The sequence below is a fragment of the Grampus griseus genome (genome assembly GCF_964374135.1).
Source record: "Grampus griseus genome assembly, chromosome: 20".
NCBI classification, from domain to species: Eukaryota; Metazoa; Chordata; class Mammalia; order Artiodactyla; family Delphinidae; genus Grampus; species Grampus griseus.
In genome coordinates this window covers 9,220,133-9,246,966 of record NC_139014.1, presented here as the reverse complement: position 1 = coordinate 9,246,966, position 26,834 = coordinate 9,220,133, and the positions used below count along the sequence as shown (strand labels likewise).

The following is a 26,834-nucleotide window of genomic DNA, read 5'->3' as shown; positions in this document are numbered from 1 at the left end:
TTCTAAACTCCCGAGGGTCTCTCCCTTCCTTTCTGAGTCCTTATATTCTGTGGCATGGCATCTGGGAAAAGGGCAGCGTCCAAAGCTCTCAGCCCCTGCGTCCTGAGAGATGACAATCTAAGTGCCACTTAAGCTAGTTCTCAGGTGTCTCCAGCACCCCACTGCCTGTTTGGGGACAGATGGCAAAATTTTCCATCCTTTGTAAAGCTGGCCCTGGTTAGCTCAGACCACCCACATCCACGCCGACGTGACCAAGAACAGATCCGCTGTTCACCTCAATCACCTCCTCTCCTCACCCCCGGGGAGAGATCGGGCCCCGACACTCAGAGGGGGCGCACATTCTAGGCTGTCCCGGGCTATCTGGAAGCGGGCTGAAGTGAAAACTGCTTTCCGGAAATCCTCCACTGCTAGACTTTTATTCCCAGGTCTAACTCCAGACTGTGATGTGAATTCTCCTCGGTCCCCCGAGAAGGTCCCTCCCGCCCCAGCTCCTGAGCCAGCCTCCCCACCGCCCCTTCGGGTTCCCGTTCCAGGGCTTGGGGGTGGGGGGGAGAGCAGCACCAAACTCCGCTCCAACTAGCAGACCCCAGGGCGCCCTCTAGCGGACGCGGGGCGCGGGGTGGGGCCATCGCTCGCCCTCGGGCCAGTCCCGCCGCGTTAAGAGCACCTGGCCGGACCCACACCTCACCTCGCAGGTTTGGAGACCCAGAAGTGCGAAAGCGGTTGTTGTTTGCGTTTGTGTTTTTTTGGTGGTGGGAGGCGGCACCCGTGTTGCATCGGCAAAGAACCTATCGGTGGGCCGATGGGCTGAGGCCGGACAGCAGCCACTCAGGCTGCGTCCTCTCCACCCTTAGGACTCCCGGCTTCACCTCGGGGACATGCCCACAGGTGACTGTCGGGCGTCCCCACCCCCCAGGGCTCCCAGGTCCGGTCCCAGTTTCGCGGCCCGGCCTTGGGGTGTCCCCCGTTCCCCTGAGGCAGGCATGGGCCTCCTGGGGCCGCGATCGGGATCTCGGGCGGGCGCGGGAGGGCGAGGGGGTCTCCCCACGAGGTCCGAGAAAAGGGAAGGGGAGCCGGGAGCCTCTCCCGCTCGGCCTCCTGGAACTGCCCGCGCTCTGGGAGCGGCGCCCCCGCCTCTGCCAGAAACTGGCCTTCTTAGAAGGGAGGGGGAAAGTGTGAATGAGAAGTTGGGGGCGGAGCGCGCGCGGGGGAGGGGCCGCTGCCAGGAACGCGCCGCCGGGGCTGGCGCCTAGCCCGCCGGCCGCCCCGGCTGCCTCGCGTTGCGCTTTGTCTCTGCGCGCGTCTCTGCGGGTCTCTGGCCCTGCTCGCGGCCCGCCCTCGGTCGCCCGCGGCCCCTCCCTCCCATCCGCGCACAGCCTTTCATTGCTGCGAGTAGTGACTAAACATTACAAGAAGGCCGGCCGCGCAGTTCCAGGAATCGGGGGGCGGGGCGCCGCGGCCGCGTATATACCCGCGAGCGCGGCCTCAACGCCGGCTCCGACTCGGACTCCCCGCGCCGCCGTCGCCGCCGCCGCCGCCGCCGCGACTCCGGCCCCGCACGCCGCCCGCCCGGCCCAGCTCCCGCCGCGATCCCTCGCCTCGCCCCCGCCCGACCAGCCCGGGGGCGCGCAGGGGGCAGGGCGGGCGTCCCGGCGAAGCCCGAGGGACGCGCGCGCGAGGGCCCTTTGTGGACTTCACGACCGCCAACATCTGGGCGCAGCGCGGGCCACCGCTGGCCACCGCGCCGCCGCCGAGCCTTGGGGACCGTAGGAGGGGCAGCCCCAAGGCCAGAGACTTCGGTTTGGGACCAGGTAGGAAGGAGGGGCGCGGCGTGGAGGGGGGGTCGGTTCACTAGTCCCGGGAGCTTTTCCCGGTTTCCCCTCCCCTTCCCGGGTCATTCCCGGCAGGGAGGGGACGAGATAGGGGGCAGAGCGGATGGAAGCCGGAGATCCCAGGTTCCCGGAATACCCAGGCTGGGGCCCTCGGGCTTCTCGTGTCCCCTCCCTACCCCCATGCCTCGGATTTCTTTCTCCGTCCCTGCCGCCCGGGGCCACCGGACTGAGCGGCGTCCAGAGCGTCCCGGGGGCCCTTCTCCCGCTCCCCACCCCGGCCACGCTCCTGGAGACCCAACTTCCGCGCCCGAGTTTCCCACTCGGCGCCTTCCCAGTGCGCGCTGGGGAAAGGGCTGCCTGGAGGCGGGGGCTGGGCGGGCTCCGTGGGGGTGTCTGGGTCGGAACGAGGGCCCAGGCGAGCGTCTCCGGGGCAGCTGGTGTCCCGGCCGCTCGGCGGAGGGAGGGGAGCCGGGGTGGGCCGGGCGCGCTGGAGGGTTCCGGGTACTAACGCGGCGCGCGCCTTCCTCCCCGCAGCTCCCCGGGATGCGGTAGCGGCCGCTGTGCGGAGGCCGCCGAGCAGCTGCAGCCGCCGCCGCGCAGATCCACGCTGGCTCCGTGCGCCATGGTCACCCACAGCAAGTTTCCCGCCGCCGGGATGAGCCGCCCCCTGGACACCAGCCTGCGCCTCAAGACCTTCAGCTCCAAGAGCGAGTACCAGCTGGTGGTGAACGCAGTGCGCAAGCTGCAGGAGAGCGGCTTCTACTGGAGCGCCGTGACGGGCGGCGAGGCGAACCTACTGCTCAGCGCCGAGCCCGCCGGCACCTTCCTCATACGCGACAGCTCGGATCAGCGCCACTTCTTCACGCTCAGCGTCAAGACGCAGTCGGGGACCAAGAACCTGCGCATCCAGTGCGAGGGGGGCAGCTTCTCGCTGCAGAGCGATCCTCGGAGCACGCAGCCAGTGCCCCGCTTTGACTGCGTGCTCAAGCTGGTGCATCACTACATGCCGCCCTCCGGCGCCCCCTCCTTCTCCTCGCCCCCAGCTGAACCCTCCTCCTCGCCCCCAACTGAACCCTCCTCCTCGCCCTCCTCCGAGGTGCCCGAGCAGCCGTCGGCCCAGCCGCTCCCGGGGAGCCCCCCCAGGAGAGCCTATTACATCTACTCGGGGGGCGAGAAGATCCCTCTGGTGTTGAGCCGGCCCCTCTCCTCCAACGTGGCCACTCTCCAACATCTCTGTCGGAAGACCGTTAACGGCCACCTGGACTCCTATGAGAAAGTCACCCAGCTGCCTGGGCCCATTCGGGAGTTCCTGGACCAGTACGATGCCCCCCTTTAGAGAGCAAAGGGCAGGGGTAGGGGCTAGGGGCCCGGGTCCCCTCTCCTCCATGGCACATGGCATAAGCACAAGAATCCAGCCGTGAGAGTCCTGCAGCTCTGGGTGAGCTAGGGGGCGGACAGGCCCCTCCCTCCGGTCCTCCCCCTGCAGAACTGGGCGGGCGGTACCTGGAATGTGTTTGAGGAGAGGGGGAGAGCCACCTGAGCGCCCCTCCCCCACGCCAGTTTCTCCGGAGGAGCCGGCGGGCCCAGGGGGACCACAGCAACGACCTCAGTGGATTCTCTCTCCTGTCCCGCTTTCTCGACCCCCCTGCGCTTCCAAACGGGGGACACTGCGGGCGTGCTGAACTGGTGAGAACTGCCGGGGAATCTTCGAACTTTCCAACGGAACTTGTTTGCTCTTTGATTTGGTTTTAAACAGAGCTTTAAATCTGAGCAGGTCGCGGGCCTGGAAAAGGGTGGATGAGAGAGAGGGCGCCTCAGGGGCCCAGGGCTACCGGCTGGCCAAGGAAATGGTCACCCCCATCGCCCAGCCCAGGTGAGGAGGGTGGCTGCCTGCTCCACCTCTGACACAGGGGAGAAGGGCAAGGGGTGGCCTGAAGGGGACCTTTCCGCTCCCCCTCTTCCTCCCCTTTCGGACAGCCACCAGAAACACAGGTCCTAGAGTGCATCTAATGCCGGAGAGCCCAGGGCCCTTCCCCTGTTTTAAGGGGGGAGTGGCATTTGGAAGAGGATGGACGGCTGGTCAATTCTTCTTTCCCCACCCATGCTATACCTTTCGGCACCTGGGGGATGGGGCTGGAGGAGATGGAGGAGATGAGCCACCTTTGAGCCCAGATCCTGGACAGAGAAGATGGGGGATTCTACTTTGTGCCTCCTGACTATATCTGGCTAGGAGATTTGCCTTAAATGCTCCCTGTCCCATGGATAGGGACTGGCACACAAGAAGCCACACACTCAGCCAATCCAGGCAGAGGCCAAGAGATTCTCAGAGGGGCGTACACCGGCCACACACCATTCGGCGGGGGAGGTCAGAGATGCATGGGGGGGGGGCAGAGATCCATGCCTTCCACCTGAGCGCAGGAAGAATGCCAGCCCAGTGGGTACTGGCTGGCCAGTGGTGCCTGGGCTCTGGCCAGAGCAGAGCCACCAAGCTCCACAGCCCCCCAGACCCTGCACAGCCCTCCCTCCTCACCCTGGGGGACTGGCACAGGCAGGAAGTCATCGAGAGGCCCTGCCACCCAGCTGCTCCCGCTCTGCAATAGCACTGATCAGTGAAAACTTACAGTAATGTAGCGGGGATGGAATTACCTGGAACTGTTCTTTTTTGGGGAAAACTAAACACAAAGTTTTCTGTGTCAGGTATTGGGCTGGGTGGGGCAGCTGTGTGTTGGGGTGTTTTTTTGTTTTTTTTTTCCTGTTATTTTGTTTGGGTTTCGTTTTTGTTTTTTAATAATGTTTACAATCTGCCTCAATCACTCTGTCTTTTATAAAGATTCCACCTCCAGTCCTCCCCTCCCCCACCCAGGCCTTCGAGGCTGACAGGAGATGCTTGAAGAACTTACCAAAATACCAACAACCCAAGTCAGACTTTGCACATATTTATATTTATATTCAAAACAGAAACATTTCAGTAATTTATAATAAAGAGCACTATTTTTTAATGAACAACCTGACTTGAGCCTTTCTCCCCCGCCCCTTCTGCCTTACTTGCTCTTTCACCCACACCTACACCCTACATCAGAGGGCGGCGGCTCTACCGCCTTGCTGCCCTGGCGCTCCCTGTGATGGAATCAAACTCGGCTTCACGTCACTGACAAGCTAAGGCAGCCACCTAGACTGTACCGAGAGGGGTAATTCCTGCTAGTCTGATTCAGATCTGACCAGAATATGCAAAGCAAGTTCGAAGGAAGCGCTTCAAAGGGCTTGCAGGGAGTATGAACTGAGCTGTGGTCAAAGCTTTTAGAGGCTTCAAGCTATTAGAGGCGCTGGGCTCCTCGTCAGGGAGGTGTTCCGAGAGAGCCCAGACTATGGGGTCCTGGAGGCGACCCGTGACCTCAGCACAGCCGGGTCCATGGGAGGTGGGGGGAGGGGGAGTCCCGATGCAAACCCTGCACTAAGTGGGGCCCTCCCCAGGGGTAGGAGCCCCAGCCTGAGAAGTGGATGGGGCCACATACCTCCCAATAAGAGCAGCCATCTATTCACCTATTTTCAGCCACTCGCACCCTCTGGGCACTCAGAGACCACCTGGGTCGGTGGTCACCTTCCCAGCCACCCCCAGGAGGCTGGTGTTATCACCGCATATTCTCAGGCCCAGCTGTGTGCTCCATGGGAGCGGGGACTTGGACGGGTCACTTCTGATGCCTAGAACGGTGCTCGGTAAATATTTGTTGGCTGACTGGGGGCAGCATCTCAGGTTCACGGAGGTTAGGCAACCTGCCCGAGGACACACCTCTTGGGAATGTGGGAAAGACACAGGTTAGGAATCCGGGAGCCTTTGATTTTTCCAAAGCCCAGGAACTCTCTCTGCCTCCCTTAAGTAAGCACAAAGAATATGCCCGGGGTTGCCCCTAGGTGGGTCCCCCCTGCAAAGTCAAGAGGTTGGTAACCGCCCCCCACCCCCACCCCCACACTCAGCACTAGGGTTCTGCTAAAAAGGCAAACTAAAAGTGCTGCTCTGTGACATTTTCCTTCCATGCTGCTTCTCCCCCAAGGCCCCAAGCCTGACAGCTGGATCAGTGTTCTCCCCAAGTCAGGGGCCCCATCCCCTCCTCTGCCTCGGATGCCTGAAACAAATGCCACAGCCCTCTTCCTGGCCCCCGATAAGCTGCTCAGGAATCAGTGTCCAAAAGGCAACTGAGAGTAAATAAACAAAGTCGTTTTTCTTTCCCATTTCCTGGACTTTTGGGGAAAATAACCTAAAGTGACGAGAAAGGGCGAGGCCAGGCATGGGACCACTGAGTAGACAGAGCACGTTAGGAAGCACACCAGAGAGACTACCACCTCTGGAACTGGGAATGTAGACCCAGGCAAGGTCACCTTCCCAGAGCACAAGGTCAGGTGAGGGGACCCAGTAGGGCCTGGCTCCCCAGCGCCTCGCAGGAGGACGAGAGCCCGGGAGACTTTTGGTAGGCTCTTCCCCACCCCACCATCTGCTGGCCTGACAGCCTCGATGGAACCTTGGAACCCAGAGCACACGAAGGCCCCGTCCTAGGCCCAGAAGGCAGCTGTTTAGCCAGGATGTCCAGAGTTTAGAGGGTGCTAACGGAAGGGGCTGCAGGGGGGAAGTGGCTCTCCCTACCCCTTGGAGGTGGAACTCAGAGGCAGAAGACCCCTGACTCCTTTCCCTCGCTGCCCACCCCACCCTTCTTCCTTCCCATAGGTCTCTCCATTTTCAGACCACAGACCGGACCAACCTTCTGGTTTGCAGACAAGTCAAAGTGACTCCCAGAGAAGGAAAGCAACTTACTGGACTTCACACAGCCAGCTAACGGCAACATCAGGACAAGAATCTCTCAGACTGGTCTGCTCACCAGCACTTCTCCCTGTTTTCCCTCCTCATAGCAACCCGTGTTGCAGAAGTCTTTCTGTACTTCTCAGTCCTTTCAGAGGCAGACACCGCTCCTCCAGAGGACTTTGTGGGCAACCCTCTGTCCTGGCCGCCAGAGGAGGGGTGCACCTGGTTCCCAGACTTGCTAAGAAGCATCCTGCAGGGCATAGGGAAAATTCTTTGCGGCTTGAGCCTCAAAGGGGGTTAAGCACAGGGGGTTAAGCCCAGCTGGGGGTCCCTGGCCAACAGAAAGGGAGGAGATGGAGCTCCCCAGACCGTGGGCCCTATTACCGTGCTTCAAGCGCTGTAGGAATCCACCCCCAAGAGGTCCTTATCCTCTCCCCGGTGGTGCTGTCTTTGGGCAGGCCTCCTGATGAGTTAGAGCCAGGAACGGGAACTCTGAGGCTTGCTCTGGGGGAGGGAAGGAAGGAGGCCACAGACAGGGGAGCTGGAGATGGAAAGTAAGCGGGCACGTGTGTCCTAGTCTAAGGATGTTTGGGAGGGGGCACCGCCGGAGTACCAGGCAGAGAGAGAGAGAGAGGGCAGAGTCAGATAGCCACAGAGGGAGTCTAAGCAGAGACAGAAGCCTGCGGGGTGGGGGACAATGTGCACAGGGGCGGACCGGGAAGACCGAGGCCGAGGTGGGAAGAACCCGGTCCCGGGCGCACCTTCCCGCGCCGCGTCCCGCCCCCTCCGGATCCGGCGGCCACCGGGCGAGCGGGCAGGCGGGCGCGTCGTTCTGGAGGCCTGCCTCTGCCAGGAAGAGTCACTTCCCGGACACCGCGGGAGCCCTGACGGAGCTATGCGAAGAATGTACGCGCGGAGCCTGGCGGGTGGCATCTCCCGGGCCCGCGCCGCCGCCGCCGCAGCTGCCCAGCCGAGTGAGCGCGGAGGACAGCCCACGCCCCCGACACGCCCCCGACACGCCCCCACCGCCCGCGGAGCGGTCGCCGTGGCAACGGAATTACAGGCGCAGAGTGCTGTTTATTCTCAGACCAGTGCCAGGAAATTCGGCCGGGAGGCTGCCAGGCGCACCTCCCTGGGGTGGGGGGCGGGAGAGGGAGGAGAGAGGATGGACCGGCGCGCCCGGGGCTCCTGGAAGGAGAGAGGGAGGGAGGGAGGGAGGCAGTCCTTCGTCCCTGGGGGTCACTGACCCCTCCGAGGGGAGGCTGCTCAGAAAACCCTGACTCTTTGTCGGCCATGAGTGGATCAAGTTTTCCCAGGGGAGCCGAGATCCCCCTCCAGGCCGGCAGCCCCTCCCCCCCAGACCACTGTCCTTGGAGCCCCCCAGCCCCTGCCTGTCAGTCACTCATTCACTCATTCATTCATTCACTCAGCGAGTACCCATTAACACATCCTGTGTGTCAGGGGATTGAGTGTGAACAAGACAAGGCCCTGCTACTCCTGCTCTCCAGAGATTTAGTGGAAGTGACAGACACTAGTTAAAATGTAAATAAAATAAACAGTCTGATATTTGTGCCGCAAAGACTCATCTTTAAGTCACATTTCCAGTACCTCGAACATCCACAGTCCTGTCTCATCCTCAGGTACGGTGACCAGCTTGTCCTGGGTTAGTAGCCCTGAATGTCCAGGACATTTGATCACCCTTCCCTCGGGTCACACATCCATTTCAGTGATAGTGAAAGTGAGACTTGGATTGCAAGGGCAGTTATTCCAGGGTCATGGAGCTCATTAGAGAGAGCCGGAGGTCCTACCTGAGAAAACAGGGCTTTTTTTGGCTCAACCCTTCTCACCTCCCAGAGCTGCCTCCCTCCCAAGGCTCATGAAAGCCAAAGAACCACCTGCGGCTAGTCCCCAGGGAGTGGATGAAATTGCAGATTCCCGGACTCCAAGCTCAGCTTTTCTGAATCAGAAGCCCCAAGGAGAGTGGGGAATCTCAATACGCAACACCTCCTCAGGTGACTCTGAGACCACTCGCTTCCTTTGGGGAAGACAAGCCTGGATCCTCCTCACTTCCCGGGAAAGGGAATATCCTCCTTGAAACTTGACTAAGCCAGAGCTGGGAAATTAGCAGGGAGGGAAGGCCCAGGATCACTGCCCGCACTGGGGCAAGTGCAGACAAGTGCAGCCCTTCCCTCTGCTGGGCTCCAGCCCCTGGGCCCCAGCCTGAGGATGGCAGGGGGAGGAGGACGGTGCTCCTTCCCCCAGTGCTGAGCCCTCCCAGCTGTGCTGTGCTGGGAACAGGCCAGGCATTTGTGAAACCCTGGGTTAGCCTGACCCACTGTCATGAGGACTGCCTGTGGAAGCTGGCGCGGGGAGGGGGATGGATGGCTGTTCCCAGAAGTGGGGAGAACTCTGGACTTCCCACTCCTGAGTGCTCCGGATTGCAGCACAGCCTTAAGCAACAGCAGTGGCCTGGAAGGCTGCATTGCAGAGAGAATCAGAGGCCCCCGGCTCTCATCTGAAGCCAGGGCTCTGAATACTAAAACTGCGCGCTCTCCTCGTAAATACGATCACAGCTGCTATTCGTTGTAATAATCAGGCCCAGCCTTAGAGAAAGGTGGAAAACCTAGACTTAAAAGAAGAAACAAACGATGCAAGTTCGTTATTTACATTACACAATAAAATGTTTCCTCTCTTTCACCTCACCTCCCCCAAATCTTCTTTTCATACAGAAAATGCTATTTGGTATCCATAATGTATAGGATGATGAAGGTATAGACATGAAACGTAAAACCCACGAGGGGGGCTTCCCTGGTGGCGCAGTGGTTGACAGTCCGACTGAGGATGCAGGGGACACGGGTTCGTGCCCCGGTCCGGGAAGATCCCACATGGTTCGGAGCGGCTGGGCCCGTGAGCCATGGCCGCTGAGCCTGCGCGTCCAGAGCCTGTGCTCCGCAATGGGAGAGCCTACCCACAACAGTGAGAGGCTTGCATACCGCAAAAAAAAACAAAAAACAAAAAACAGGAGGCTGATGTGATGTGTACACAACCACAGGGGGCGCTATTCACAGTGTGATCTTTGTGGGTGGGGATCCCATGAAGTTGTGTGATGGGGGCTGCAGCGTTTCTGAGCTTTAGGGTGCATTATTAGTACCTGATGCTTACCTGCCCAGTGCCCCAGGTGACATCAATGCAGGTGGGAGCCCTGTTCTGGGCACAGTGACCAATGCTGGAGAGATCATTGCCAACCAGGAAACATTCAGACTTCAAGAGACTTACAGTCTGAAAGGGGAACCAGACGTGAAAACCAATAAGTATCCTAAAAAGGAATGAGTATAAAAATAAAATGGTATACAGGGTACATCTGGAGGGCCCCAGGAGGAAATGACCTACAGTGGTTTCCCAGAAGAGGTGACTCTGGTGATGGGAAACAGCAGGTGTTCCCTTGGCAGGCGTGGGACAGCGGGGCATAATGATCAGAAACAGGGAGATGGCCAAAAAAGGGAAAAGAAGGCTTTGGGGAACTTCAAGAAGTTTGGTGTGTCCCCATCAGGCACTTCCATGCCAGGCTCATCTTCTAAACATACTGGTTTCATCCTCACGTCACGCACACAGCCCTTCCGCGTAGGATGCACACTGGTTCCCGTGTGTCCCCATCAGGCACTTCCATGCCAGGCTCATCTTCTAAACATACTGGTTTCATCCTCACGTCACGCACACAGCCCTTCCGCGTAGGATGCACACTGGTTCCCGTGTGTCCCCATCAGGCACTTCCATGCCAGGCTCATCTTCTAAACATACTGGTTTCATCCTCACGTCACGCACACAGCCCTTCCCCGTAGGATGCACACTGGTTCCCGCGGCACTTTCCTCTAAGCCGCTTCCAATACATTCAGACTCTCACCCTAGAGGAAAGCTCATTGTCTTCAACTCGCCCACCCACTCCACACCACACTGGGAGACTTACTTCCTCCCATAAAGGTGGTCTCCTTACCTGCCCACCATAGGCTTCACACCTGTGCTCACCTGTGAGCCCATTTCACATTGGGGTTATCCCACCAGCCCAGACAGCCCTTCTCCCTCTTCCAATTCTGCCTCTCATTGGTGGTTGCCAGTTTCCTCCAGGCTGGACTATGAACTCTCTGAAGGAAGAACTCTCTTATTCATTCCTTCGATGATAACTTATTGAATGCCTACTCTGCACCAGGCACTGGATCTTCCAGCTTTTTACATTCATCACAAAATCCGGCAGAGTCAGTGGCGCCCAGTGGAAGCCCACCAAATGCTTGACCCCTGACTGTACAAAAGAAAGAAATGTCTTTAAGTAAAGGGGTTTCTGGAGTCGTTAAAATATGATTTAAATCGTTTACAACTTTTACTTCGGGAAGCAAATAGGCATCTTTTCTTTTTTTTTTTTTTTTTGGCGGTACGCAGGCCTCTCACTGTTGTGGCCTCTCCCGTTGCGGAGCACAGGCTCCGGACGCGCAGGCCCAGCGGCCATGGCTCACGGGCCCAGCCACTCCGCGGCATGTGGGATCTTCCCGGACCGGGGCACGAACCCGTGTCCCCTGCATCGGCAGGCGGACTCTCAACCACTGCACCACCAGGGAAGCCCCGGCATCTTTTATTTTTAATACATTGTGTTGGCATGAATAGCACTTTTGTTTTTTTCAGAACACATCCTAATATATTATCTCGCTCTTCCCTCCTTATATAACTCAGAGGTAAGCGAGGCAGCTCAAATGAAATATGTTGCGTTTTCCAGATGAGCAAACTAAGGTGTCAAGAGATTTAGGCGTGCCTCAAGTCACACAGACGGTTAGTGGAAGGAGCAGACTTAGAACACTGATCGCCTGCCCTTTCCACCACTACCTGCACCTGTGTGTGTGAGTCCCCACCATCCAGGACCTCCACTTAGCAGCTACTGTGAAAGCTCCCCAAGGGACCCAAATGGCAGCTGGATCCACACCTGGCTCTCATCAGAGACCAGTCAGCCCTGGGGGACAGTCCTGGGGCTGCCATTCCATCCATAGAGACTTTGAGTGGTTGCAGGGAACACCAGGGTCATCCCATCTCCCAGCGTCTGGGAGCCTCAGACGTTCAGGGCTCGTGTTCCCAATGGACACAGAATTGCCAAGGAAACTCCAGTGAGACCTCTGGCCAACCCAATGTGCAGAGTTTTGCGTAAAGCCTCAGAGAACCCCAATATCACTCTAAACTATTCCTTCTGGAAGCCAGGGGAGGGATGAGATGACCTCTATATCCCCTTCTGTAATACAATTCTATGAAAAGGAGGCTGGAGGGAAAGGAGCCAGCTTGGGAGGGAGGCAGGCTGGCTTTTGAGCGTGGTCCCCTAGCCATTCGCTGCCCTTTTCAGTGTTCCTTGGCACCTGGTGAAAGTAGGCAAGGGGGTCTGGCGGGAAGGCCACCCAGAAGCTATTCAGAGACCAGCCGACATTGCCCAATCAGGGGGTGGGGACAGTCAATGGAATACTGCCCTACACACTGGGGTTTCCCCACTGGACTCCTCAGGCCATCACTCCAGGGGTTGGCTGGAAACTCAGCAAGGACCCTGACCAGGCTCTGGCCAGAGCCCTGGAGTGGAGGGGAGGAGCCTGCAGGCATCCTGCCAGGCCTCTCCAGCCTTAGAGAAGGAGCTGAGAAGGTCAGCCAAGGGGCCCAGCTGCAACAAGAGACCTTGTGCCCACACCAGGGTAAGGACTGAGCTGGTCCATCCTGAGTGGGGGAGGGGAGGGGCCTCAACCCTGGCAGAATATATAAGGCCCTGGGACCATCAGGCCGGACTCTGTCACTGGTAGGAGAGACATCTGGAGAGGAAGCAATTAAAAGGGCCAGAAGACCGGTAGAGGCTGCAGGCCCCTGGGAAAAAGATGGAGAAATGGCCAGAGATGCCTGGAGGACTTTCTGGATGTGCCCGGGTTGGGCACGTTGCTGCGTGCACAGGCCGCTCAGCACATTTTGAGCTCCGTCTGTAAACGCAACGCCCAGTACCGTCCCTCCGACGTGCGCGAGCTTTCCATGGGGTGATGCGTGATGATGAATCACCCCAGTCTAGCTTCCCACTGTGAGCAACACAGTTAACTGGCAGAACACTGACCAGGATTCAGCGGCGAGGTGGTGGCAGGGGTCCGAGCTTTCCTCTGGGAGGAGAAAGCTGTCCTGATCCAGGATCACAGGTGTTCTTGGCCTTGGAGGGAGGATTCGAGCAACTGAGTCAGCCTGCCCAGGACTCTGCTGTCTGGTCTCAGCGGCCCTCCCTGCTGGTCTCTGGAGGGTTCAGTGGGAAACAGACAAGGACTGCCTGAGAATGCTGTTGGCCTTGGTCTCCCCCTGGCCTGTGGAGTAAGAATAAAGAAAGGTTCACCATCCCATAGGCCCTCTTGTTGGCCCCGACCCTGCAGGGAAAGAACCTTCACCCACATATTTTATTTATTTCACATACTTTCGTGGCCTGCTTCTGACGCGTCAAGCACTATTCTAAGCACGTGGACGGTAGGAACGCATTTAATTCTCCAGCAACTCCATGAGTTAGTTCCTATTATTGTCCCCGTTTTTATAGTGGAGGGAACTACAGAACAGGGATGTAACGTGACGTGCCTAAGGTCACACAGCTAACCAGGAGCAGAGCTGGGTCCAAACCCAGGCAGTTGGGCTGCAGCATCCCTGCCCATGGCCAGCAGGTGCCAACCCTTCCGAGACACCGGACATGGGCACAGGAGCCCCGGACCGGCAGAGGGCAGAGCGCCACTGTGTGGCAGGAAAGCTGGGTGTGTGTCCCAGATCACTGCTTCCTGGCAAATGACCTTAGGCGGGTACTTAACAGTCTAGCCGTGGTTCTTAATCTATACACAGGGATCTCAACAAAACCCACTTCATGGATTGTCATGAGGTAGGGACAAGACCATGTCACAGGTTTAGTATTATTAGCAGGGTCTCCCTGGGACCAGCAAGATTCAAAATGACCTCCCACATTCACCCCCATCCAACCCCCCACACCCCCGCTATGAGGAAAGTGGAGCCCGGCAAGGCTTGGCCACCATTTCCTGTCCCGGGTGGGAGGAGGATGCTTAGGAAGTGTTCCTTCCTGTCTCCTCCTTGGTTTCATCCAAGCCTTTCCTTTCTGTGCCTGCTGCATTTCCTTCTTGTTTTCCACAACTGCCCTCTGTTTGACATTTGGTGCTCGTATGAGTTTCCTGGGGCTGCTATAAGAAAGGTCCACAAACTAGGGGGTTTAAAACAACAGAAACAGATTTTCTCACCGTCCTGGAGGACAGAAGTCCCAAATCAAGATATGAGCAAGGGCCATGTGCCCCCTGAAGTCTCTAGGGGAGGATCCTTCCCTGCCTCTCCCCAGCATTTGGTGATCACCAGCAACCCTTAGTGTTCCTTGGCTTATAGACACATCACTCCAGTTTTCGCCTCCGTCTTCACATGGCTGTCTTCCCCGTGTGCCTATGTCTAACTCTCCCTCCTCTTGTATCCAGTCATTGGATTAGGGCCCAAACAAATCTAGTATGACTTCATCTTTAACTACATCTGCAAAGACCCTATTTCCAAATAAGGGCACATGCACAGACTCCACATGGACGTGAATTTGGGGTATACTATTCAACCCTGTACTGCTGGTTGGTCCTGCAGGATCTAAAATGAAGAACATTTTTTTTTCTTTCCTTGCGTTTTCCAGGAAGAGCCTAGCAAATGTGTCTTTCTTTGCTCTTGGGCAGAGGAACAGGAGGAAGGCCACTTTATACTCCATCCAAGACACCCTGAGCAAAGGACAGGCTTCAGAGGCGCCCAGGGATGGGCCCAGCAGATGGCCTGGCCGAGGGCAGGCCTGAGAGGCAGTCTGCACAGCCGAGGGCAGTGCCTCCTGGGGAGGAGGGAGCATGCGTCTGTAGCCTGCTTGGCATGGCCTGGTCCTCTACAGACATTGCCTCTTTTAGCTGCAGGGATGCTTCCTACGTTTCTCTGGTGAAGAGCTTCAGTATTAGCAACCTCAGGTGACGCTATACACAAGAAAGAGCATCCTCTAGAAAGCTTATTCTGAGCTTCCATGTGCAAAAGACAGGAGAAGGTGAAGCCTCGGGGCCGGGCGTGGGAAATCTGCCAGTGCCACCGTTCCTTGGCAATGTCACCTAGGGAAGAGTCCAGGGGATGCCCAACGGCCAGCTCTTTGCAAAGCCCTGGGTTATCTGATGGTGAAGTGGACACAGGAGCGCGGCAGCCTACACCCCTCAGATGTTCCAGACGACCAGGTTACGGAGAGCTGGGGATATGAAGTTAAGGGACTTTCATCTGCATCTTTCATCCCTGCATCGTCATCATCATCAGAGAGGAAGCATGATGAAGGAAGCTCCAGGCGGTCTGTTAGAGCTGAAAGGAGAGTTCTCAGGTCCTCCCCTCAACCGGGGCCTGCAGCCCCTTCTCTCCGCCCCCTCGGCCCCTCACCTACAGCTGGAGACTCCGGACAAATCTCTGGCCCTGAGAGGCTTTCTGGGGCGTCCAGTTCTGTCTGACATCTAGAGCCTGGGAAAGGAGGGAGGGAGGATGCCAAGAAGGCATGGGGTTATGCTTGTACCTGAACTACAGGAAGGGGACCGCCCTACCCCAGCATACCCGCAGCTGCTCTTCCAGGGACAGGAAGTCAGCTGAGTACCCAGCAGACAGCGTGCCTGGGGGGAGGGGTTCAGACACCTGGGCAGTCCGCTGGGCCATCCACTACTCTTCCGGGCCACACTGGTTCCCACACCCAGGAGGCCAGACGGACTGGGGATTAAGAGCCTGGGTTTTCATCCCGGTTCAGTTCGCCTCCTCAAAGTTAGGAGACCAGGGCAGGTCTCTGAATCTGCTCCCCATTTGTTACAATGGGGATAATAACGGTCCCCACTTCCTAGGGTTGTTGTCATAGATCAGTGAGCGAACACCCACGTTGCCCAGGACATAGTGAGTGCTGGGTCAACACTGGCTGCTCTGATGCCCCTGGGAAGGGGCTGAGCCGTGGACCAACTATTTCTTGCAAATAATCTGGCATTTAACTAGTGGCCTGACCTGCTTGGGGGGAGAAATGGCGCCCTCTTGGCAGCCCCACCTGGTTTAGTAACTCTCCTTGGGAAAGCAGTCATGCCTATCTCCACTTCACACACTGCATGAGCTCTCCCTACACCAGGGCCCCTCTCTGGCTGGCCTGCCCAACCACAGGACAATCAGGCTTTTAGCCAGGCAGTTACAGTAAGCCAGGCCCGCCCTTCCTTACAGGGGGTACCACTGCTCCCCGGCCCCGAGCCTCGGTTCCCAGAGAGGAGACAAAGGGGTATCAGGAGCCCCTTACCGGCCTGGTATGCCGGGGTTGGCTCTTAACGCCCCCCCCCCCCAGGACATGCTGGTTTTTCCAGCGATTTCCAGGGGCCACTTAGTCCTGGCAACCAACCGGTCCAATCTGCAAAGGGCAGCCGAAGCAGCAAGTAATGTTCGGGAGAGGCTGACTCACTTCAGCCAGGCTGGGCCCTCTGTTAATATTCCTGGACCTCAGCCTGGGATTCCTGCAGGTTCCGACAGCAAGTCGAACCATCCTTTTGTATAAGGAGGGTTCCAAGGTAACCCTGAGGGGAAAGGAGGTGGGGAGAGCCCTGGCAAGGGTGTTGATCCCCGCAAAGCTCCAGGCCTGGGGGACGGGATGTTGACAAGGAGGACCTAACTGATCCCAGGCCTGATTGAGGAGGGAGGGCGGGAGAAGGGAAAGAGGACCCCATCTACAGTGCACAGGGCACATTACATAATTATTCTATTTTAATCACAACCACCCTGTATGGTAGATATGACTAATCGCTGGTTAATAGATAAGGAAACTGAGGCTGGGAGAGGTTGAGGAGGTTAGCGGGCGGGTGGAGGTCGGTGAGGGGTGGTGGCTGCATGGGCAAAGAGTGAGGTCAGGCACGTTTTAAACTCTCAGCCTCAGGGCCCAAGGAGGGTAACAGCGGGCAGCCTGTGCTAGTCCCCCACCTCGCCCCGCGAGGCGCACCTCTTGGTGGGCAGGGCAGGCACAGAGCCTCCTCAGGTCACCCTGGTCCAAGACTGCATCTGACTGGGACACCGCGGGGGCGGGGGGCGGGCTCGGATTGGGGTGTCCCTGGAGGCGGGTCCTTGCCACCCTTCCCCCGCCGGCGGGACCTCCCGACTCCCCTGCCCGGGCAGGGCCCCGCGCCAGGACCCGGACCAGGACCGGACCGGGACCTCGGTCCGGGCGCGCCTCGGTTTCACCCACCCCACCCCCCTTCCCGGTGCGTGCCCATGGCAACCGCTACTCTCCGGGCCACGTTTAAAGGGGAAGTGTACACACACGCACATGCCCCATCGCGCCGCCAGCTGCGGATTCCTCAGCCCTTCCATCAGCGCGGCCGGCCCCCGACGACGGGCTTCCTCGCGGACTGTGAGGTCAGCGCCCCGCCCCGCCACCCAGCGGCTGGCCCGCGCCCGGCATCCCGGCCCCCGGTCCCCGATCCCTGCCGCGCACCCTGGTGCCCGTTCCTCGGCGCGTCCCCGAGCTGGGGCGGTCCCTCGCGCCCACCGCCTGCCGCCCCCGGGCCTCCAGGCCGAGCCCTATTTCGGGCGCTGGCGCCGCGGGCCGGGGCAGCCCTGCCCGGAAGGGAGGCTATTCTGGGCCGGGCAGCCCGAGCAGCTGCGGCCCCAGGGCTTCCCGGCAGGGTGCGCGCCCGGGACAGAGGGCACGCTGGGGCAGGGCTCCCCTCCCTCCCCACCGCCCCACCTTCCTCCCAGGCCGCGCCCAGTTCCCTCCTCTATTTTGGCCAGACCCAGGTCCTTCCCTAGGCCGGGAACATTCTCTGGTGCCAGGTCACTGAGAGAATGTCCAGAGCCTTGTGGCCACGGTGCTCCCTCATCCAGTGCCCACCACGCAGGTGCTGGCGCCTGAGCCTCTCCGCCCCTCTGCTCCCATCTCTCGGTCTGGGGTGGTCTTCCCAGCACCCTGTGCTTGCCTGGGCACAGCCAGTGTCCCCCTGTGTCCCATTTGCCTTCCCTTCCTGACTCCCGCCCATCACCCCACGTGACCATATGGTTCAGTGTTGAATTCCCAGTGCCCAGCACAAGGATGGGTGCCCCCCAAATGGTCATTAAATGAAAGTTGTTAAACTGTCACATTGAAGACACCAAACTCCAGCCCCTTGGGATCTTTTTACATCCTATCCAGCTAACCCGTCTGATGAGCATATGCTCCAGCTGGCCCCTGGATCCCTTCCCCCACCAGAGGGAGTGGCCACTTCCATGGGTAGCCTGGGCTTGGTGGGTGAAGCTTTGAGCATCTGCACATGTGGCCCTGGTCCCCTTGGGTCTACTCTGTAACCTTAGGACCCATTGCTGGACTCATCAGGGCCACGCTCTTCCATCTGTGAACCAAGATAAGAATACTTGTGGCCTATCCCACACCATGGTTATAAGGAGACAAAATATATGCGACACCATCAGACTGCAAGTCACATTCATTATCTAACCTAACCTAAATCCCATCTGAGCACACTCAGGGAAGGGAAGAGGAGGGAAACTAACATTGCCAAATTCTCTGCTAGGTGCTTTATTATTTTTAAAATTTTTTAGGTGTTTTAAATATGTCATGTTTAGCAAAGCACTAATCAAACTTTGTCAGCAGAAGCCACTTGGATCTTGTCAAAATGCGGAGGCCCTGAGATGCTGCATTTCTAACCAGCCCCAGGTGGTCTTCATCCCACCAGCACCGTGTGCACCACGTTAGGAGAAGGGAGGGGGAATCCACACAGCGGTCCACACAGCGGTCCTCCTGGTGTTCAGATGAAGCATTGGAGGTTTAAAGAGATTAAGTGGCTTGCTTCAGTAATGAGGCCAGTGCCCAGGCCCAGCTGGCCCACAGAATGTCCTCTGCCCCTCGAGCCTTAGCTTCTGGGTCCTCAGATGACCCACTTTTAGCCCCAGACTTTTTCCCCCTGCAGTTTATGCCCCGCAGCTTTTCCTTCAAATTATCACACTAATACCTGTGAGTAAAACACGTGTACCAAATGTATACTTAAACTCAATGAAAATAAATAAAAAATCAATTGTATGTTAATAAAAAATAAAACATCGCCACGCCCCAATTCCTCTCACCTCACTCCCCAGAAGAAGAAATACGGTCTACAGGACTTCCCTGGAGGTCCAGTGGTTAAGACTCCGCGCTTGCAACGCAGGGGGCACGGGTTCAGTCTCTGGTCGGGGAACTAAGATCCCACATGCTGCGTGGCGTGGCCAGAAAATAAAGTAAAATAAAAGTCATCTTGAAAAAAAAGAAAAGGAATATGGTCTACAGTTTACTGCCAGTGCTTTATGCTGCCATCTCGTGTTTACACCTTGGGTTGGCCGGGGTTAACACTGTGGGATATGGGTAAAAGGTCAGGCCAAAAGCCACCAGACCTAGGATGGAAATCGTGTGTGAGACAGACAGAGAGAGAGAGAGAGAGAGAGAGAGAGAGAGAAGAAAGTGTGGTTCAAATATGGGCCCAGGAAGAGTCAGGAAAGCACTTTCTCCCCAGGGCCCTTTACTTCCATCTTTCAGGGCAAGCTGGAACAGGTGAGGGAAACCCAGCTACATGGGCACCCTGGCTCATGAATAAGTAACCCACCGGATGCTTTGACTCACTCGTCAATAGACAGTTGACTTCCTGACAGAGAGGCTAGCGCCCTCACACTGACACGTGTAAGTGAACGGGTAATCAATTGACAATTAATTACAAGTGGAAGTTACTGGGAATCCAGAACTGCTCGTTCAAAACTCCGTGGGGAAGGAAGGCCGCGTTTTCCAGATGTGCATCTGTGTCAAAGGCCAGAGCTGCAGCGGAAATACTCCCAGTGGTGTCCTAGTTTCCTGAAAAATAGCATTTGCCCAGTCTTGAGGGGGCTTACTGTCCGGGGGGGGCAGTGGCCCTGGGGCCAGAGTGTGTGGGAACTTGGCTGGCAAGGTCAGGTCCTGGTCCCACCAGCCACTCACTGCCAGTGAGGGTGCAGACACCCTGCAGAGGGCCCTGGATCCCTGGCCTGATACTTGGTAGGTGCTCAAGGTGGGGGAGGGGGAGGGGGGTTACTCCTTTGCCCCTCCTTTCACCTGCTCAGCCCCACTGGGTGCCCCAAATCTATTCCTCAATTCTGGGGCTGAGAAGAGGCTTACAAGTCTAGTTTCCTTTCAAGACAAACATTTCCTCAGACTTGGGTAACTGGGGAGAAGTCACAGGTCTCATTTCTGAGAGGGAAGGAGGCCCACACCACGGGGGCAGGGCTGGGTGAGACGGGGAGAGAGGACTGGGAAATCGCACGGCTCTCACTTCTGCTTTGCGGGTTATGGGCGCTGAGCTGCCCATAGCCCTCTCCTCTCAGAACTTCCTCTGAAGAGCCCACTGGTCATTTGCATATGTCTCATTGAAATTCCCGATCAGAGCTCACCGTCTCCTCCCCTCGGCCCCCAGAGGGTAGCTGGAACTTCACTGGGGAACCAAAGACTGGGGACAAGTGGCCGTGGGACAGCGCTGATAGCCCCAAACCTTCCCCGGCTGATTCACCCTTATTCAGTAGACGGACCATTTTTCCTAGAATGTTGCAACAGGGGTATTAGGGTTTTTCCAGAACTTTCCACCCTCGATGACCCAACTCTGAGCCCCTCAAGTGGAACTCAAGATGACTCTCACTGGCAAGGGTTGGGCACTTGCCCTCTGACCTTGGTGTCCCCTCCGTTTTATGCTTTTCTCACGGAGCAGAGCTCAAGTCTCCTGAGGACGGCCTCATTGTGCATCCAGCCATGCACACAGCAGGCTCTTGGCCTGTGTTTTGCTTTCTTAATACATATTTGTTTAATGGATGGGATGACTGGAAATTACTTACCCCTGATGAAGAAACGGGAAAGCAACACCGCTTTAAAATTCTTTAAGAAAAACACAAAACTATCCTGATTTTACCCAATTCATCTTTTTGCTCCTTCATTTTAGGTTGTAAGCTCTCCAATTCCAAACCTAAGTTCTTAGTCATTAGATTCTAAGCTCTTTGAGGGCAAGGCCAATTCTCATCTATCTTTTCTCTCCCCAATCCCCGGTTCATAGTCACATAGTCGGTGCCCAGTAGATTTTGTTATATTGGATCACGTTGCCTTTCTTAGCCATTATTTAGAAAGGCAACCCCTTATAGAGCCAGACATAGCATCAACAGTTAATCTTGGGCTGAGTTGACGGATCACAGTGGCGGTGGGGATGATGATGGTCCTTATTCCAGTCAAGAGGCTGACGTTTGAGCTCCAGGAAAGGAATTCTCCTTCTTTCTTTCTTTTTTTTTTTTTTAATATTTATTTGGCTGCGCCGGGTCTCAGCTGCGGCATGCAGGATCTTCATTGCAGCATGAAGGATCCTTAGTTACGCCATGCAGGCGGGATCTAGTTCCCTGACCAGGGATCAAACTCGGGCCCCCTGCATTGGGAGAGTGGAGTCTCAACCTCTGGACCACCAGGGAAGTCCCCAGGAAAGGAATTTCATTGTGGGGGGGTCACTTGCAGGTGATTTCCTATGGGTTAATGACAGCTAAGGGGAGAGACACTGGGATTTGTCAGATGGGTTCCCTAGACGTTAGGGGACGTTTTTCCAAAAAGTTCAGGGAAACTCTGGCCCAAAAAAAGCTATAGGCCCTAGGAGTGAAAATGGGTCAAGGAAAATCATGAAATAGGAAAAAAAATCCACAGATCAGACGATCTAATCGCAAGTGAGCTCTATGAGAAAAGAGTGCTGGTGGCTGGGGTACGAAAGAAAACACTTCTAGGGACTTGCCTGGAGGTCCAGTGATTAGGGACTTGGAGCTTTTCACCGCTGGGGCCCGGGGTTCAATCCCTGGTCGGGGAACTAGCCGCATGGCGAGGCCAAAAAAAAAACACACTTCTAGGGAATTGAGGTCATATTTCAAAAAGATGAGGAGAGAAGGGAGGAAGGGAAGGAGGGAGGGCTCTTCACCAACAGTGATCCCTCAGGGGCAGACCCAGTCCTTAGGGGAGAAGACTGAACTGTGTCCATTAAAGGAAGAGGAGAGAGAAAACTGCCTTGATTGAGCACCTACCGTGTACTGGCCCACCCCCAAACTCTGTCAGTCTCACCCAAGCCCTAAAGAGCAGAGGCTTGGGTATCTTTCTCACGAGGGAGCCACGCAAGGCAGCCACAACCTCACCCCTTCCCCAGATGGCCTCCCAAGGCCATGCGGACCTGCTCCAAGCTTACCTGCTTCTCAATCAAATTCAGAAAGAAAGGAGGGCCGGGGGAGGCTAATAGGGACCTGAAGTCCGAGAGAGGAGAGGAGACCGACCGTGAGAGTGGGCAGGGAGGCTCTGAATCAACTCGTGTCAGCCCAGGGCAAGGCCATCGCCATCCTGGGACCGTGGGGATGGGAGGGGGGAACTCACAACCCTGGCTGCACTTTCTCTCATCCCTGAGATTGGGCGAGGGACCAGAAGGTGGGCAAACCAGGCCCCACTGGGGCAGAAACCAGACTTCGGGAACTAGAAACCAGCGAGTATGATGTTAATCACCAGCAAAACTCTAGAATGAATCATTAAATAAATTCGTTTATTCATGCCCTTAGTCAACAAATATTTACGGAGCGTGTCTAAGTACAAGCTACTGTGTTAGGCATTAAATTGGGGTGGACTGTTCCCTAAAGGATCTTAGCGGCTACAAGCAGGGAGAAGACGGTGTATAATTTTTGTAAGGGAAATAGGTTCACATGAGAAGTATAGATAAACACTGTGGGGATTCAGAGGATACTTAGAAAAGGCAGAGTATAAGACCTGAACTTGTTTCAGGGAAGGAACAAGACATGTTCATAACAGGTTTATGTAGCAAGGTTTATAAAGGCAAAAAAATTGGAATCCAGTAATGTAGGGTCTGTTGAATAGGTGTCCTGATAATGGAATACTACACAGCCAATCAAAATAGTTTAGCTGTACACTTATTCATATGTGAAGATATTCACAAAACATTAGTAAGTTAAAGAAGCAGATAAAAGAGTATTTAGGTATGATGGCATTTTTATGAATTTTTTGGCATACATACGTCTAGACGTTTTTAGAAACTTGTAGAAATATATACCGAAATGTTTGAGAGATTTGGAATGCTTTACAATTCTTTTTCATCTATCTGGAAATGATAATAAAATGAATACTGACTACCCTTTTTTCAAGGATAAAAAAAAAATTGTAACTTACTATTAGCAACTCAGGCCAAATAAGTCCTTTCTTCTTTGACAGGACTGTCAGATCATAGAAATACTATGGATAGGGAATTCCCTGTTCCCTGGCAATTCAGTGGTTAGGACTCCACGCTTCCACTGCAGGGGGCCCGTGTTCGATCCCTGGTCGGGGAACTAAGATTCCGCAAGCCGTGCAGCTCGGCCAAAAAGAAAATTGCTATGGATATAGAATACGTTGATTCCATTAGAACATTCGGCTTTCTGTGATCGCCTTATGGAAGACATTGAAAAAGTTAGCCTTGAAGATAGCATAGTTAGGTTGTAGCAGGTAGACAGAATTACTAAAAACAAAACAAAAAGCATAGGACTTCCCCGGTGGGCCAGTGGTTGAGAGTCTGCCTGCCGATGCAGGGGACGCGGGTTCGTGCCCCGGTCTGGGAAGATCCCACATGCCACGGAGCGGCTGGGCCCGTGAGCCATGGCCGCTCAGCCTGCGCGTCCGGAGCCTGTGTTCCGCAGCGGGACAGGCCACAACAGTGAGAGGCCCGCGTACCGCAAAAAAAAAAAAAAGAAGAAGAAACCAACAACAAAAAAAAAAACAGAAAAAAAAAGGGAAGGAAGGAAAGACGGAACAGAGTGGGAAATCAAAGGAGAGAAAGAGAAGCAAAGGTGAACACACAGGAGAGGGACAGTCGGGAACAGGGGAACAGATCCGGGAAGTGAGCGGCTAGGAGGCTGCAGAGAAGCCAGAGAGAGACTGGTCTGGAGGTGGGCACCAGCACCAGGCAGCCCCGGAAGGGATCTTTCACCCACCAAGCGGGGTAAGAGGAACAGGTGCAGGGTCGCTGTGGGTGGGGTTTGGGGCCAAGGACTGGTGCTGGGCCTGTCACCCTCCATCAGACACTCAGTCTGCCTGAAGCCATGCCCGAGCACTCGATGTGTCAGGGAGTGCGGAGTGCTGGGAGGCTTCAGAAAATAAGGAAGTCCTCCTCCCAGCCACCCTTCTTGATCCACCCTGGAGCTGGCAGACAAAGTGTGGACACAGGAAAGCCCACGAAGAGTCAAGGAGAATGCACAGCCCACCTCAAGGAGTGATAAAGGCAGGGTGGACTCTGGAGTCAGGAAGATGCCAGTTCAAACCCAGACTTGGTGCTGCTGTGTGGCCTCCAGAAGTTCCTTAACGTCTCTGAGCCTCAGTCTCCCTCTGTGTTATGAGGATACATGAGACAGCAGATGTGCAAGCACTGGGTCACTTTTATGACCACCCTCATAAACGTGGTCACGCCTTAATTTTGAAGTGAGTAATCCCAGCCCTAAGTGAGAAGAAAAGCTGGAATGGTCAGGGTGTCTTGGAGGGAAGACACAGCCTGGGCCCTGAGCAACCTTTGTTCACTAACTAGTCCAGGTGCTGGTTTTGAACCCACTGATCAGAGAGTAGACAGTTTCCCAGCACCGGTCTCCAAGGCAAGCGGGAAATGCCATAGAGCTTGAGCCTTCACAGGCTGGAAGGGCCTGGGCCCCGGAGACCTGGGCACCTGGGTGTCTGTATGACTTCTGGGTGCTAACAAGGTCCCTGGTGAAGGCACCTGGCTGGGGCATCTGGCAGGGTCGGGGACTGACTGCGGCAGCGGCTGCCAGCTTTGCAGACAGTGGGGAATCCTTAAGGAGTGTCCAGCATTGCCCATATGCCCACAGATGGCCATGAAACGTCATAGGCTGTGGGCAGAGCTGGCAGAGGGCAAGTTCAGCCAGCCCCCAGGGGGCCTGGCTGGCGGGGTGCTCCAGGCCCGGCCTCTAGAGTGGTACTTCCTGGGCACATCACTGTGGGGTGCAGACCCCCCTCATTGGGGGCCATGTCTGACCTGGGACATCAGCTGCTATCCCAGCCTCCAGGTGGGAAGGGTCAGAGCCATCCATGAGTCACTGTGCCCACTTCCTGCCACATGGAAGCCATGGCTGAGTCACTGGCCCCCCAAAGGGGAAGACTGGCCACAAGGCCGGAAAGCTGGAGCCCGATGGTAGCAGGAGCGGTGCGGGCAGGGGGGGCTGGCACTGTGGTGACACTGCTGCCCTGTCCCACAGCCGAGGTGCCTCCTGCAGAACCTGGGGTCCTCCACGTAGCACCGACCCGCAGCCGGCAGGACTAGCTCCCTGCTGGTATTTCCACACCCCCCAACCCCCGGCAGTAATAATTGTATCATGCCCTTCAAAACAAAACAAAACAGAAAAGCCCAACTTTTTGTTTTGAAATAACTTCAGGCTTACAGAAAAGTTTCAAAAATACTACAAAAAATTACCGTATACGCTTCACCCAAATATCCCAAATGTTAACATTATACCACGTTTGTGTTACCATTTTCTTTCCCCCTCTCTCCCCATTTCTCCCCTAGGCCATTTGAGAGTAAGCTGCAGACATGATGCCTCTTTCCCCTGAAACACTTCGGCGTGTGTGTCCTAAAAACAAGGGCATGTCTTACAGAATCAACATCAATGTCAGGAAAGGGACTTTGCATCAGATGCTTTTTATGTGCCTTCTCAGATGCTCCTGGCCTACAGGGTCAGCCCTGGTGGGGGTCTCCACCTAGCCACACCTGGCGGGGGGCCAGCACCCCGAGCTCTTCCCTCCTGCCCCGCCTGGAGTGCTGAAGGACCACTCGGCATCCGTGAAGTCTGGGACGTCAACTGGCTGGAGGGTGAAGCCGTGTATAAACTCCCCCTTCCTCCCGGCGTCTGTGCTCCGGTCCATTTTATTCAGTCTCTTGGAAGACATCCCAGGAGACAGCAATCAGTCACATTACGTTCTCAGGGGCAGGCTGTCACACAGGACCTTGCACTCGGAAGAGAGCCCCATGCTTGGGGTTTAGTGCTCTGCAGTCACCTTGAAATTCTTCATAATTTTATCTTTCAATCTGTGTTTTCTACAGATGGGACGGTGGAGCTTGCACAGGGGGTTGCAGCTCGGCTCTCAAGTGCTCCTGCCTCCCGCCTTCCAGGGATGGGTTCTTGGTCACGGCTCTCCCACCCCACCCCCCACCGGCGACCCCTGCCACCAGCATCCCAGCCTTACTGCTGCCCGAGCCCTTCGTCAGCATCCCCCTCAGTGGGTACTGTTCTGCTACCCATTTTACACATGAGATGACAGAGTCTCAGCAAGGTTAACTTGCCCAAGGTCCACCAGCAATTAAGGAATCTGGATTCAAACCCAGCTCTTCCTGCTTTGAAGCCCGGGCTGTCACTCAGCCATTGACTGGTTGTTTATGAGGTCTCTCCTCTGATCATCTAGAAGGAGTGTAATTGATCTCATTCTGTGCACCACGCTGGGACTGCAGATGCAAGAAAAAGCACGGGGCTAGGAGCTGGGAGTCAGGCTGCTGAGACCCACGGGAGCGATGCCGGCACTTTAGGCCACCTGGGGCCAGGACAGGCTCTCTGAGGTGGCCGAGCCGGGGCTGGGCCTGGGCCAGTGCTGCGTTCTTTCCTGAGGCCCAGCTCGCATCTCTACCAGCTGCAGAAAGCGGGTCTGAGTCATCGGAGTCCCTGTCCCTGACTCCTCACCCATACATCGTGCATTCCGGTCCCTGGATCTCGGCAAAACCCCACTAATTTCTTAGTTCTCCCCACCCTCTTCCCTGAAAGAAATCAAAATTTCAAGCTGGGGAGGAGGTCACTTGATCCAAGCTCTTCAGTCTGCAAACGGAGGACCTGGGTTTCAGGCGCTTGCATCTGGGTGGAATTCCAACCCTGCACCAATGAACCTCTCAACATTCTCCTGACTGGGGCTGATAATAGTAGTAACTTACAGGAAGAATTCCCTGGACCATGAAATACAAGGGCCTTCTAGAGAGAGCTCCAGTGATTGCACCTGACACTTTGTGACACCATTACCCACTGCACAGATCTGTTAGGGAGGCGCTATTAGCTTCCCCACTTTACAGAGGAGGAAACAGAGGCTCAGAGAGGTTAAG

At 56.2% G+C, this 26,834-nt stretch overlaps 1 protein-coding gene and 1 long non-coding RNA gene across 2 annotated transcripts; one reads left to right on the top strand and one right to left on the bottom strand.

The window, feature by feature from the left end:
- The first annotated feature begins 2,110 nt into the window (after window positions 1–2,110).
- Window positions 2,111–3,244, top strand: SOCS3 (suppressor of cytokine signaling 3). Its single transcript, XM_082678809.1, has 2 exons — window positions 2,111–2,166; window positions 2,367–3,244. Exon 2 carries the CDS (start codon window positions 2,455–2,457, stop codon window positions 3,166–3,168), a length of 714 nt encoding a protein of 237 aa, XP_082534935.1. The 5' UTR covers window positions 2,111–2,166; window positions 2,367–2,454; the 3' UTR covers window positions 3,169–3,244.
- A 5,005-nt stretch (window positions 3,245–8,249) lies between these two features.
- LOC309838637 lies at window positions 8,250–10,994 on the bottom strand. The gene is made up of 3 exons (XR_014298374.1): window positions 10,648–10,994; window positions 9,787–9,903; window positions 8,250–9,247 (listed from the first exon to the last, which is right to left on the bottom strand). It is a non-coding gene; the product is annotated as an uncharacterized lncRNA (long non-coding RNA).
- Between the last annotated feature and the right edge of the window lie 15,840 nt (window positions 10,995–26,834).

Coding starts and splice junctions, on each gene's coding strand:
- SOCS3 (XM_082678809.1), top strand. CDS start 2,455: ATGGTCACCCACAGCAAGTTTCCCGCCGCCGGGATGAGCCGCCCCCTG.